Below are 13,375 nucleotides of genomic sequence, written 5' to 3'. Positions count from 1 at the left end.
CTAACTGGTTCCAGAGTCTACTGCCTGTTCTTTTTCCATACTATATTACCATACCATAGCAAAGAAACGGTTTTGACTCCAAGTAAGATACTAACATCAAAAATGGATGATGAAAAGATGGATATATGTGAAAGATAAGCATTAAAAGAAATCCAGTTTACTATGTGTTTCTTACCTATATGACACTTAGAAAACACCCTTGTGATTGAATCATCTTTATATACTTACTTCAGTGCTTGAATGAAATGCTGCTCTCAAATTTTCTTCTTGCTTATTTAAGTGCAAGTTTTCACTTTCTTGTTTCAGTGGTTTACAGACTTTATTATCTACTCCTTCATATTCCTCTTCAGTATCTTCACCATCCACATGTTCAAGTATGACAGAGGTTGGTCTTTCACTTTCAGATCCTGGGTGTTTTTCTGCTAACCAAGAATTATTGCCACTTTCAAAACCATCAGTGAAGTTTGACTTTTTCTCCTTAACACCACAACTATCTAAGAGAGGCTGAGGTACCTCTTTTTTCCAGTCTGTCATTTCAGAGTCTGCAAAACAGGAGTCAGCCTTTCTGTGAAATGTCTCCTCAATCATGCTTTTCCTGTTCCAGCTTTCTTGCATATCTTGCAGATTATTTAGATTTTGAAAGACAGCTTGTTTTGGTACTGACTTGCAAGATATTTCATTATTCATGATCTTAGGAGACACCACCGTTTTATTTTCTTGAAATTTTTCACAAGACCCAGCTATGAAAGACACAGGAGTATCAACAGATTCCTTCACTTTTTCATCATGTTCATCATCACAGACATCTCCAGTTCCACATCGAGCATCTCCTTCACACTTTGCTTTACTGAAATACTCTAATTTCTGATTAATTTCCCCTTTAGATTCTGTTTTCTCTTCTTCTAGTATTTCATTAGACTGAGTTTCTTCATCTTCCAGGTCTTCCTCCTCCTTTTCATCTTCAGTAAAATCTTCCTCCTCCTCCTCCTCCTCCTCTTCCTCCTCATAATCTTCATCACCATCTCCATTGTAATTTTCATCCTCTTCATCCTCTTCCTCCTCCAATTCTTCTTCATCCTGGTTGCTTGCAGCTGAGACATCTTGATTAAACAATTCCTCACTGTCTCCTTTGTTCACACTTGCACCTGATGGCATTCTTTGTTTGAGACTTTTCTTTGGTGACTTAGGAGTTTCAATTCTAGAACCACCACCATCATCTTAAAGTACAAAAAAAGAAAAATGCATGTGAATATAAGGAATTATGTAAACAGTAAGTGGCATGTTATCAGATTAATGTACAAGAGGAGCCATTTGGGAATCTTTAGAAATGGAGAGGTAAGGCTGGGCACGATGGAGGATGAACTTGATGATGGAAAAGGGCTTAAGCGGGGATTAATATCTTCATTTTAATTACTTATTTTTAATTATTAAGTGCCACATTTACAAAATGCTACTTTTCTCATTTACTATTTAAAAAAAAAACCCAAAACCAACCAAAAAACCTACTTAGCAAGTCTACTTTGTACATCAGTATATCATGCAACCTTTTGCAAATAACTTACTGTTTTTCCTGAACTGCTGTGAAGCATTCATTAACAGTGTCAGGTTTGGCTTCTGCAGCTTCTGTAAATAAAGATTTAAGAATTTTTTTTAAACAGTAACAACAACAAATCCTTTGTTCACATCAAATCTTGAACAGTAAATATAATCAGACTGTCCTTATGATAGTGCTGGCTCCATCCTATACTTCTAACTACACAAACACTCCTCTCATATCCAGTTCAGTAAGTATTTCATACTGTGCAGGCACCCTTCGGCAAATTGTTTCCAAGAATGTTCACGTGCATAGCTGTTCTAAAAATCTGTTTCTAATATTTGTAATACTTAAGTAAAATTCAATTATATTTAGAAGTGCATTTTCAGGATGCTTACTTGCAAACGTGCACAAGGTAAGTAACTATTAAGATCCCCATACTTAATGCATAAATTTAGTCCCTGCAAGTACACTAAAAAAATACCCCTAAATTTCAAAATCATGGCAGAAAAATGCATCATTTATATCTAAATCAGTGCAAGAAAATGAAATCAGGTTATATCTAAACATGCTTGCATCTCCAGCGTTACAGAGTGGGTTGAACTACCACACTCAGGTTCTATATCACTGCACAATGCCAGTGCAACAGAGTTGATGCTCCAGACATCACTGAGAGGTTGATAATTCTAAGGCTCATTAGTAAAAACAGCAGGCATGAGAGTTTGTAACTAACAAAAAGAGTACTACCCGAGCATTGGGGGGAAAAAAAAAAAAAGAGGAAAAACATGCAGTGTGAGATCACATGCAAGTACTGAACGTCATCTTATAGAAGAAAATAGATGACCCATTTGAGTAACTCATCTGTTCATTGAGCACTCTTGAAGAACCTGCTGAGGAAAGGAGAACTAGGTGATGAAGGATTTTTGTAGATCTTGATAAATAAATGTCTCTTATCACTTAGGAATCTATCCCAAAATTTACAGAAAACAGTAACAATGATTGGAGAACAGGATAGGTTATAATAATAACTCACAAATTTTTGAAGTCTGCAAATCAGACTCACATGAACAAGAAAAAATAGAACTATGTGGTTATCTTGTCACCTACTGCTTTTTGGTTCCAAATTACAAATCTACTGCATATTCTGTCACAGCTACATGTCCTTTAGGAAAAACTCACAGCAGAAGGAAGGCTGGTAGGCCAGAGATTGCTTTAAACAGAAAACAATATTGGCTGGAGCTGCAGTTTCTTTCAGTTCCAAAGAAAATTTGCCTTCAAACCCCTTATTTTTACAAGATATTTTTCCTGTAAATGCACCATACCTTGGGGGTAAAATCAAGTTCCTCTTCCTCAGAGGTATGCCAACTGTCATCACTCCCCTCCTTCTCAGAGCTTCTTTAAAAGCAAAGCAAAATGAGTACTGCGTCTCTCAAGTCATTCCTCAGGTAAGTGTTAGGTATTTTTAAAGTCTCACCTTATTGAGTCTCCTTGAGAGAAGTCATCTATTGCTGTTCAAACATTAATTGAAATGTTGAAATTAAATTTAGCATGCTAAAAATTAACCATTTAAAAATTAAACATTGAACATGGACAACTCTACACATCATAACAGAATGATGCTTTGGATAGTAAATTCAGTACAAGGGGTATAAATGAGTGCATTTCCAAAATAAACAACACTGATTTAAAAAAAAAAAAAAAAAAAAGGGAAATAAAAAACCCAGAGCTATATCTCTTTTGGACTCTTATATCTAGAAGTTTAAAAACTACAGAAATGCACCTAACTAAAAAAGAAAAAAAAATTTAAAAAGCATAACATTAATATCCTACATTAGTAAACAAATAACAAAATGGTGGTAGTTTAGCAAGACATTAAGAACTTCCAAAGTACTCATCTTACACACAAGGACACATCACTAGTAGAGATTTATTACTTTATGTAGCATTATGTGTAACACTACACCAGGTATTACACTATCTGCTGGTCTACCCACTTACAGATTATTTTGCAATGGTAATGAAAATCAAAAAGCATAATCAAGCTCTAAAGCTCAAGTAGAAGAATCACCAACAGTTCTGTACATTGCATCAAACAGGGAATTCAGCAGACACAAGTGGCAAACCCAGGACATTCTATAGCACACTCCAAGCTTTCATCAGTGTTACAAACATGACCTGCACGTAGGATAATAGGATAAATCACGTCAGAAGGAACCTCAGGAAGTCTTAGCCAGCCTCCTCAAAGCAGGCTCAGTTATGAGGTCAGATAAGGCTGTTCAGGGCTTTATCCAGTCTGGTCTTAAACACCTCCAAGGAGACAGACTGTACAACCTCTCTGTCTTACTGTTCCCACATTCTATTAGAAACTATTTTGTTGCCATTTATGCCTGTTATATCTCTGCCTCCTGTCACGTACCACTGGGAAGCACCTGGCTTTGTCTTCTCACATGTACTAGAAGCTGCTGCTAGGTCCCCTGCAAATTCACTTCTCTAGGCTGAAAAAATCCTAGTTCCCTCAACCTGTCCTCAAAGGGCAAATATTCCTATCCCTGATGAATCTGATGGCCTTCTACTGAACTTGCTCACTGTTGAAAGACAAATCTCTCTTGCACTGGAGGTTCAAATTACACCCAGGGCACTGGACACAATCCAGAGAGTACCAAGTAGACCTGGATAATCACCTTCCTCAATCTCTTGGATATGCTACTCCTAAAACAACTCAAGACACTGTTGCCAGGGCACCCTGCTGCTGGTTCATTCTCAGCTCACTCTGCCAAGACCCATCAGGCTTTCTCAGCAAGGCATCTCTCCTGCCAGGCAGTGCCAAGCATGCTTTGTAGCAAGGGGTTGTACCTCTGTGGGCAGACTTCGCTTTTGCCCTGGCTGAATTTTGCTAGACAGGCCTGACAGTTCATTTACACAGCCTGTCAGAGTAAATGCCTCTGAAAGACAGCACTGTCCTGAACTGCATCTAATGATCCTCCCAACTTAGGGCTATTTGCAAACATGATGAGAGTTCACTCTAGCACATCACTGATCTACTAAAGAAACCTGAACTCCAGGAATCCAGCTGCAAGAGTGATAGAACCTCTCAATTATCAACAGCTAAGATGAAATAAAATGGCTCTTCAATTCCAAAAACTGAAGGGGAAAACAAACACAACTTCCACATAGTAGCTATTTCAGCATGCCTCAAGTTCTTGATAACTAATTCTTATTAACTATTATAACAACCAATCCAAGGTCTTTAGCAGAATCATTAAAGGGAAAAAAAAACAAAGGCATATCATGCCTGAAGACATCTCCTCTGCTAGCATTAGACACAAAAGAGCATGAAAATTTTGTCTGTTCTAAAGACAGGGTACATATGGGAATTTTGATGAGTACCTCTCCTGACCTGCACTGGGCTTTTGGACAATGAAATACAGGTGTATGTCATGTAGAGAAAAGCAAGAAACTGAAACAAGGACAAGCTAACAGTTAAAATACCAACTCAGTCTCTAATTTCTACTGTCTCCTATTGCAAACACGCAATATTTAAATAACATTAATTAGTTGAACATACCACAGTTTCCTGTAAACTCATTCAGTACCAACAGTCTAACCTACCTGCTGATGTCCCAAGATCAATAAAAATTTCTCCACCCACGTGGAGCAGTCAGTTATCACTCTTGATGGGTGACTTCAGTTATACTTTCAATTATTACAGTTACAAGTAATCAAAAGAGCTCAGTAAATTTTCTGAAATTTTGATTCCAATGAATAGATTAGGTCAGTTGGGTAGAGCATGGTGCTAATAATACCAAGTTTGTGGGTTCAATCCCTGTATGGGCCATTCTCTTAAGAGCTGGACCTGATGATCTTTGTGGGTCCCATCTAACTCCAAGTATTTGGTCATCTGTGAATAGTAACTTTAAGCAATGATCAAGATGAAGTCTTTAGAAGGCAAGAGAGAAAGTTTGAGAGCTACCTTTCAGACAGAACTCTGACTACAATAGATATGGGATCTAGAAAAGCAGTCTCTGGAGATTGCTTGTTTCTACTTTAACTCAAGCCCACTGCCATTTCAGAGTAACAGAAAGGCTTATTTAAAAATTTATTTACTATCACTAATGACACAAAGCAAATTCAATAATAAAAGAACCAAGACAAAACATGCAAACAAAGAAAAATCACACAAAGCCTGACCTCAAATGCAGTTCATAAAGCCATTACCATCAAAATAGGGACCTCCAGGATAATAAACATCATAGATGTGTTGATATTTGTATACTGTACAACATGTTTCATATTTTAAATGCTACTGTATAAAATACCTTTCCTTGATTTTCCTGTTCTTGATGTCTGGTTAGGAGATTGTTGCATTCCTATATCCATTTAGGAAAAGGCATGGAAAGGACAGATGGAACAATGACATCAGAATAAACTGGAATTTCCAGAAACTTGGAAAACATAAGCACTACATCAAAACAGCTACAACAATGGGAGAACATACTGTGACTATCAGCCTATTCTAGTTAGAAGTGGTGGAAACAACACAAACACAATCTACAGAACTCTGCTCTCAAGGGACAGTGACAAACAGTAACTTCATGTACTTGCTCCACATAAAACATCCATATTTCAGTATTTTGAAACACTGAAACATATCATCAGAAATACACTCTCCTGACAATTTCATATTTCCCTCAATTTCACTACTCCTTGTCTAGCAGAGATGCAAATTAAATTCCTTCATGGTTGTAGAGTGCATTACACACACAAAAAATTCCTTATTTTAAGCATCTCAAACTCCGTATATGTCAAACTTGGGAGACTATCCGGAAGTTTCAACGAAGTCTTGGCTTCCTGTACTCAGACCAGCATGCAACTTTGAGACACTATGTTATTTATACACACTCATCTTAAGTAACAGTTTTAGCACAGTTTTTAGTTATCCCTCACTAACAAGGAACCCAGAAACTTGTTGCCTTAAACCAGCTCATCTTAAAAGTTTTGTCAGTTGGTGCCTGTTACAAACACAGGCCAGTTCTACCTCAGTTTGAACAGCCCTGCTTACGTTCATTTGACCATGCTGCACCATTCACATACAAAAGCTATGCCACCAGCCAGGACACAGGCAGGACAAGAAGGCAGCACGTTCCCCCAGGGCTGTAGAGCAGGTCACAACTTGACCAAAATGGGTGTACTGACTGGGGTATCATGCATGTGTTTGTGTGTGTATTTATCTATGTGCTGTGGAATGCAAGTTCAGAATATAAATCACTGTGATTCTGCTCTACCCATTCCACTTAGTAAAATTCTGTATTTTTAATAATTTTCTAAAATTTGTAAGGCAACAAATCATTCTGTTATTACAGCTGACACCAAATTTCTTCACGATGTAACATTTCTCTCTGAGCAGAACAGAGTCCTGCTTACATTGATTTTACCACATGGAATGAATATGGCAAAATTACTTGTAGCAAAACAAAATACATTTAAAGAGTTAATAAAGGACCTCATGATGGTTTCTCACCCCTTCTACATTTCTGAGTTTTCTGAAGAGATAATACAGGACAGCTTTTTACTGACCTTGGGAGATAGAAACCACTGAAGCACTTGATTCTTTTCTAAGAACTCGATGATGGAAACCCAACAGTTTCCATAGGGACCCAGGAACACGAAAGGAACAATACACTGCACAGTAAATATTTAAATAAACAAAAGCCAACTTTTGAAGTAGGCTGAATTGCTTACTAGAATAGAGTATTTTGAAAAATATTCAACAACTGCAAAAGCAGCAAAAGGAACAAGGACAACACTAAAGATCCCAGAAGAGCAACAGAAATGAAAAAAATTCCAAAATGGGTTTCTCTGTTCTCCTGAGATCATTCCAAATTCTCCTGTAACAGAGGCTTCAAAGTCCGTTACTGCAGCATATCAGAAGGACTCTCACGATACAGGACCTGTACTTCCTGTGTGCAAGCTAGAGACTGCAGAATTAATGCAGGTAAATATTCTCCATATGTTAGTAATCTCACAGAGACAGTAACAGTGTGCATTGTTTGGGCAAAATCAACATTTTCCTGATTAAACCACCTGTACCAAAACCTTTAAAAAACAAAAAATTCCTGCCATCTATCAAGAAACTTTCCAAATCACTGACTAGGTCAAATCAAGCGTTCCTAAATCAAAGGAAAAAAGTCTGACTCTAAATTAAATTCCTGTATCTATGAAGAGTCAGCAAGGAAAAATATCCCATATTTTGCTCATTTTTCTTGACATGTTTAAAAATGGAGTAAGGAACAGTATTTAAAGGAATAATGAACTGTGTTGAACACTGTCTTCTGCCCATTTGCCACACAGTTCCAAAGTATCACCCTTAAAAATTTGTAAGGAATAAATTCTTCTACGTGTAGGGCTTGAGATGCAAAGTACAAGGCAAACTATTTCATTTATACTAAGGTATTCATTTTCTAAGATTCCTCAAGGACTCTGAGCTCATAACCATAGACTGGATTTTTAAAACTCACTGAAGGAGCTAACTTTTTGATCACACGGCAATTTAATTGTTTTTCTGGATTATAAGGTAATAATTATTTTTAAAAAAAATCATAAAAACTACTGGAAGTGGAAGAAAAGCATTATCTTTATTGTAAATCAAACTATGTTCTAGCAAATACAGCATACACAGACACTGCAATGTTATTGCCAACAAAGTTACTTTTCCAATATAATACTTGCTAAGTATGTCTCTACATGGAAACAGTTATAACTGATTTTGAGAAATAGGACATGCAAAAAGGACCCTAGTACAAATGGAACTATTAATATTAAAAGGAAAACACAAACTCCATGAAAATCAACAAGACACGTACCTTTCTGCTCATTTCTCTGTTGCTTCCCAACTACAGAAAGAGGAACAACTACTCAGGTGGAACCCACTGCTTTTGTAATTGGATTTTCACAATCTGAGTTGCCATCTCTAGGTAAAAGTACACACTTGAAAAGTAAAAACAATTTTGCCTAGTTCCTTCCCTATCTTCCTTCTCTCTCAAGGAAAACCCATATAGATGTGCAGTCTGACAGACAGAAAGTAACAACTCTAAAAAGCGAACACAGAATGCAAAACAAATGCTTTCACAGGCTGACAAGCAACACTTCTAACTATCATCAAATAATCACATTCACAAAGTTGGTGCTACTCCATCTGATGCCTCCACTAAAACCAACAATGAACACAGTAAGCACTAACAACACAAACCCACTAAGAAAAGGCCACACTGATTCTCCTCATGAGCTACTCCATGGTGAAGGGTCTTACCTCCTCTGTCCACAGCAGGTGCACCCAATGTAAAGCCAGCAGCTGCTGCCCGATGTGGAGTGCCAAGTGCTGCGATGCCTCGTGCACCTCCACCTGTAGAAGCTTCTCCTGTGTTTTCCCAGTCTGCATATTCTGCCAGTTGTTTACTAAGACTATACAGAGAAAAAGAGGAAATACGTTAGGTAAAAAATAATCACATACCTCCATTAATTATTTAATAGAAGAGTTAACAGCCACTTCTTATCCAACTTATTCTTATCCTATCCTTAGCCATATATATTTATATACTCATATGCCCTTACAGCATGACTATTACACACTTCAATATTCACTACAGTCAAGTTCACTCTGTAGTCATATTCAAACCTACAAAGGTATTAACTCCTGCTTGGTATCTCCAAGAAGTTTCACCTCTAGATAACTGGATATGGACATATTTGAGAGTTTATATTGAGCAAATGTGAGCTTAGAAATAAAATTTGAACTCTAACAGAGAACTTTGGGTAGAAATTTTCCTCAACTTCCAAGTTAACACTAGACAGTGGAATGATACATATCAGAAGACAAGAGCAAATGGCCACAAGTTGTGCCAGGGAATATTAAACTGGATATTAGGAAAAATTACTTCAGTGAAAGGGTTGTCAAGTATTAGAACAGACTGACCAGTGAAGCTGTTGAGTCACCAGCCCTGGAGGTATTTGAAAGATGTTGCAGATTGGCACTTAGGGATGTGGCTTAGTGGTGGGCTTGCAGTGCTAGGTTGATTCTTAGAAGCCTTTTCCAATCTAAATGATTCTATGAAGACATGACTGAGCACACTTTCAACACAAGTCTCAGCACACTATTAAACCTTGGTGCTGTTACCAAAAATTATCAAAACCCACACTGATAACTGACAACTTACTCTAATGATACAGTTTAAAATTTACCTAGAATATCCATGAATAACAGCATAATCCTCAGCTGTCCATCCGTTAGTGTCTTTATGGGACACATCAGCCCCATACCGCAGAAGAACCTTTATCAGACTAAGCTCTCCACCAGAAGCAGCAGTCATAAGTGGGGTTCTGAAGGAGCCAAGAGATATTATATGAACAGACTGTTTCACACAGTCACTGTAATTATTTTTGTTTCTGTTTACCCTCAAAAATTTTTTCTCTCCATTACTTTGATATGAACAAAAGAAAAAGTATTTTTCATAAAAAGAAACAATAAAATGGGAGAGGGTCTCAAAACAACTAAATGTTTCATCTTAAAACAAAACTTCGACACAAACAACACTTACAAACTCTACTACTATGCAGAAGATGACTTTTCAATTTGAGGGAATGCCACTGAGCTAGTGACAGGCTTCCTGCCAGAAAGGCCATCATAGACAACAACATTTTGCAATCCCCAATGTAGAAAGCATCAAACAAGATATGACAGCAAGCCACTGAGGTATGATCATCTTTCACAAATCACACAGAAGTAACTGCTTCTGTGTGGCTCCTTGTTTTGTATATTTTCAGACCTCATTCCCATGCCTCTCTCAAGCCAAACTGAAGACTATTAAAGAGACCCACGTAAAGTTTTGACAGACCCTCACCTTTCACATAGATCTCGAGCATGCACATCAGCTCCTTTTTTAAGGAGTAACTCCATTATTTCTTCATGATGTTCAGAAACAGCAAGAATAAGAGGCGTATATCCCTCCTAAAAGGGCAGATAAAGTTAAAAATTAAAGTTAAAAAAAACCCCAAACAAACAGAACTTCAAGAAAAATATGAATGCAACTTTTGGAAAGCACGTCATTAACAGATATAAAAAATTACCTTATTTTGGGCCTCAATACTGGCATTATGCTCAAGTAACAGCCCTGCTACAGTAGTATTACCAGACAGGACAGCCAGGTGAAGGGCAGTGTTGCCGTCAGCATCTGCCAGATTTGGGTCGGCACCATGTTCTAGCAGAACAGCCACACATTTTTCTTGCTGGCACTGTACTGCCTGGAAACAAAACACAAAAACCTTCCAGCATTTACATTTCACTTTGTTGCAATTCTGCCATCTTCCTAATACTGGGAATTACGAGCACCTCCAGAGATTAGCTAACATATGCCCATTCCACACCAATCACAACATGCATAATTTTACAAAGGTCCACATAAAGAATACTGAAAAATACATCATTTAGTTCAATATCAGTAAGTCTCACTTACAAGAATATACCATAATCCACGTACCTTCATCAGTGGCGATCTGTTATCACTGTCAAGAAGATTTAGCTTACACTTGTTTTCTATGAGACACATAACTACCTCCACATGGCCATTTGCACAAGCAAGATGCAGAGCTGTCCTAAAAATTAAATAAATTGAATTAGCACAGATAGGGATAATTTCAGGCTTTTTTGATAAACGTATGACCACAAGTTTCACTTTGCAAATCTCAAGCTTAAGAACCCACTCCATTGACAGTAGTTGCACATCAAATGCTTGGGACTCGCCAGCAAAAACCCTCCATAGCATCTGCTTAGTAAGGGGACATTTCCTTCACCATAGAACTGAATCTGGAGAGATTCCTGTGCCCAGGTGTTGGGTACTGCCCTCAGTGGGACTACACATATGGCACAAAAACAGAGACCAAAGGTACAGAACCTGAGGACTATGGCAATTTAACTTCTAAGCTTTTCTTTGATCATTCGTGGGTAAGAAGTGTATTGGAGATGTATTTAAGTGCAAGAATATTAGTGCTTCCCTGCACTTTGAGCATTTCTCCTTTTTCTCTAGCTTTTTTACTACTGAAGCAAAATCAAGAACACATTTGCACCAAAGATCCTCCAACAACATGTAGCAAATCAGAGAGCAGAACACTCTGATCATGACTACAGGAAAAGTAGTTTTTGACTTTCCTGTAATGTTAAACTATCGCAGTCATAAAAAGCTTACTATAGAGGAAGTCCTCTCCAAGGGGGTAATACTGTCTTTCCACAATATATAATCAGCACAAGAAAACTTTTTTCTTCATTTTAAAGATGTGCCAGAAAGAAAAGCAGTCCTTCAAACCACAACATCTTCTGATGTCAATTACAGTTTACTTGTACACAAAGACACTGTCACTGAGGAAGTCCTTGCATGTGTTTCCTCCTATAAAGCTAGGTGTTTTTAGGGCAGCAGAAGTAGATGAGTTTTATTGCTGCCAGAAGTCCAGCCTTCAGGATAGCCAGCCTAGGAAGCTGAGTTACTCTGCAAAAACCAGTATCTGTTCAGAATATCACAAAGGATTTGACTCTGAGCCTTTTCAGAAAAGGTGATTCCCTTTTGCTTATGACAGATAACTAGCAACTCTGCTGCAGCCCAGGGCTTCTCCTTAAGGCAGAACTGTTCAAGTGCTTGCTGTGCTTGACTCATCTGTCAGAAGAAACACTGACTTCTCCTGCAAGCCACTGACCAGATCTTCTAGTCCAAGGTACTGATACCAAAGTCTCAGAGCAAAAAACTAACTTCCACCTAAAACCACACTGTGTCTTAGGCCGCCACATTACACTTACAAAAGTCAACTATGCACGCAGCATTAATAAACAGCATGTTTATTTTGTACTATAGATCCCTCCTAACTGCAATGTCCACCTTTAAGTTGCTCCCACAGCTGAGGCAGTGCATCCTTCGGGCTCAACTACTGAACCTTCAAGCTGAGCCCTCAGAGGTGAAGAGAGATACGTGTGATTACACTCAACTTCAAACCCTGGCTGGAGAATGGCCATATGGCTTCTCTTGCAACTCCCCTTTGTCAAGCTAAGAGCTCGCTTCCACCCCTGCGCCCCTGGGCAAGGACGTACGACTCCAGGAATGAGGGCACTGAGGAGGACGGGTCAAAAATGGTAAGGCGACAGCTGGCCGAATTCAAGGGTTTTTTGGCAGCACGAGCCTGATTCTCACAGCCAGCCAAGGGCTGCGGCGCTCGCACTCCCACTCCTCACAGCGGCGCTGCCGGTCCGCTCCTGAGCCGGGGAGCTCCGGGGCTGCTACAGCTGCACCTGGGGCTCCCGAGACCGGCCCGCGGCTCCCGCCCTTACCGCTCCGCCTTGTCCCGCCCGTCGATGCTGTATTTCCTCAGTCCCTGCCGCACCTGGGCCAGGTCGCCGCTGGCGGCCGCGCGGTGTAGCTTGCCCAGGTCCTTCTGCCGAAGCTCGTAGGCACCAGCGGGGCAGGGAAGGGAGGCGCTGCCGGGCGGCGGCTGCCCCTTCCTCTTCCTCCCGAACCCGAAGATCCTCTTCATCCTGCAGCAGGAACGCAGGCACAGTCCCGTCTAAGGAGAGCAACAGCGGGAAACGATGGCGGGCTGTACCGTGCCTCAACAGGGACAGGGGAGGGGAGCTCTGCAGCGATCTCGACTCGATGCGGCTCTTGAGGAGCGCACCTCAGGCGCGGCAGCAGCTCCAGGGCAGGGCAGGGCAGAGCCCGGGCCCGCGCCCGCTGCCCGCGGCAGCAGCGACCCTCACCCCGCGCAGGCGCGGGAGAGCAGCAGCGGGCGGGCCCGCGCAGGCGCGGGGCA

The 13,375-nt window shown here is 39.8% G+C and overlaps 1 protein-coding gene across 5 annotated transcripts in view; it reads right to left on the bottom strand.

Moving 5' to 3' along the window:
• ANKRD26 (ankyrin repeat domain 26) overlaps window positions 1-13,344 on the bottom strand; it is a 51,391-nt gene extending 38,047 nt beyond the window's left edge. For 2 of the 5 annotated variants that reach the window (XM_088165430.1, XM_088165435.1), the window contains exons 1-11: window positions 12,897-13,344; window positions 11,065-11,179; window positions 10,655-10,828; window positions 10,429-10,535; window positions 9,770-9,907; window positions 8,841-8,992; window positions 5,851-5,901; window positions 3,009-3,042; window positions 2,857-2,929; window positions 1,563-1,623; window positions 229-1,217 (exon numbers count right to left, since the gene is read on the bottom strand). In XM_088165430.1, coding sequence (XP_088021556.1) covers window positions 229-1,217; window positions 1,563-1,623; window positions 2,857-2,929; window positions 3,009-3,042; window positions 5,851-5,901; window positions 8,841-8,992; window positions 9,770-9,907; window positions 10,429-10,535; window positions 10,655-10,828; window positions 11,065-11,179; window positions 12,897-13,099 — 2,097 coding nt within the window. In that variant the 5' untranslated portion in view covers window positions 13,100-13,344. The remainder of the gene's footprint in view (window positions 1-228; window positions 1,218-1,562; window positions 1,624-2,856; window positions 2,930-3,008; window positions 3,043-5,850; window positions 5,902-8,840; window positions 8,993-9,769; window positions 9,908-10,428; window positions 10,536-10,654; window positions 10,829-11,064; window positions 11,180-12,896) is intronic. The other 3 variants (XM_088165431.1, XM_088165433.1, XM_088165434.1) reach the window with 3 other exon arrangements.
• Between the last annotated feature and the right edge of the window lie 31 nt (window positions 13,345-13,375).

The sequence above is a fragment of the Sturnus vulgaris genome, chromosome 5, assembly GCF_052056855.1.
Source record: "Sturnus vulgaris isolate bStuVul1 chromosome 5, bStuVul1.hap1, whole genome shotgun sequence".
Lineage (NCBI taxonomy): Eukaryota > Metazoa > Chordata > Aves > Passeriformes > Sturnidae > Sturnus > Sturnus vulgaris.
Note: the sequence above shows the minus strand (reverse complement) of the source record. Positions and strands in the feature narration are given on the sequence as shown.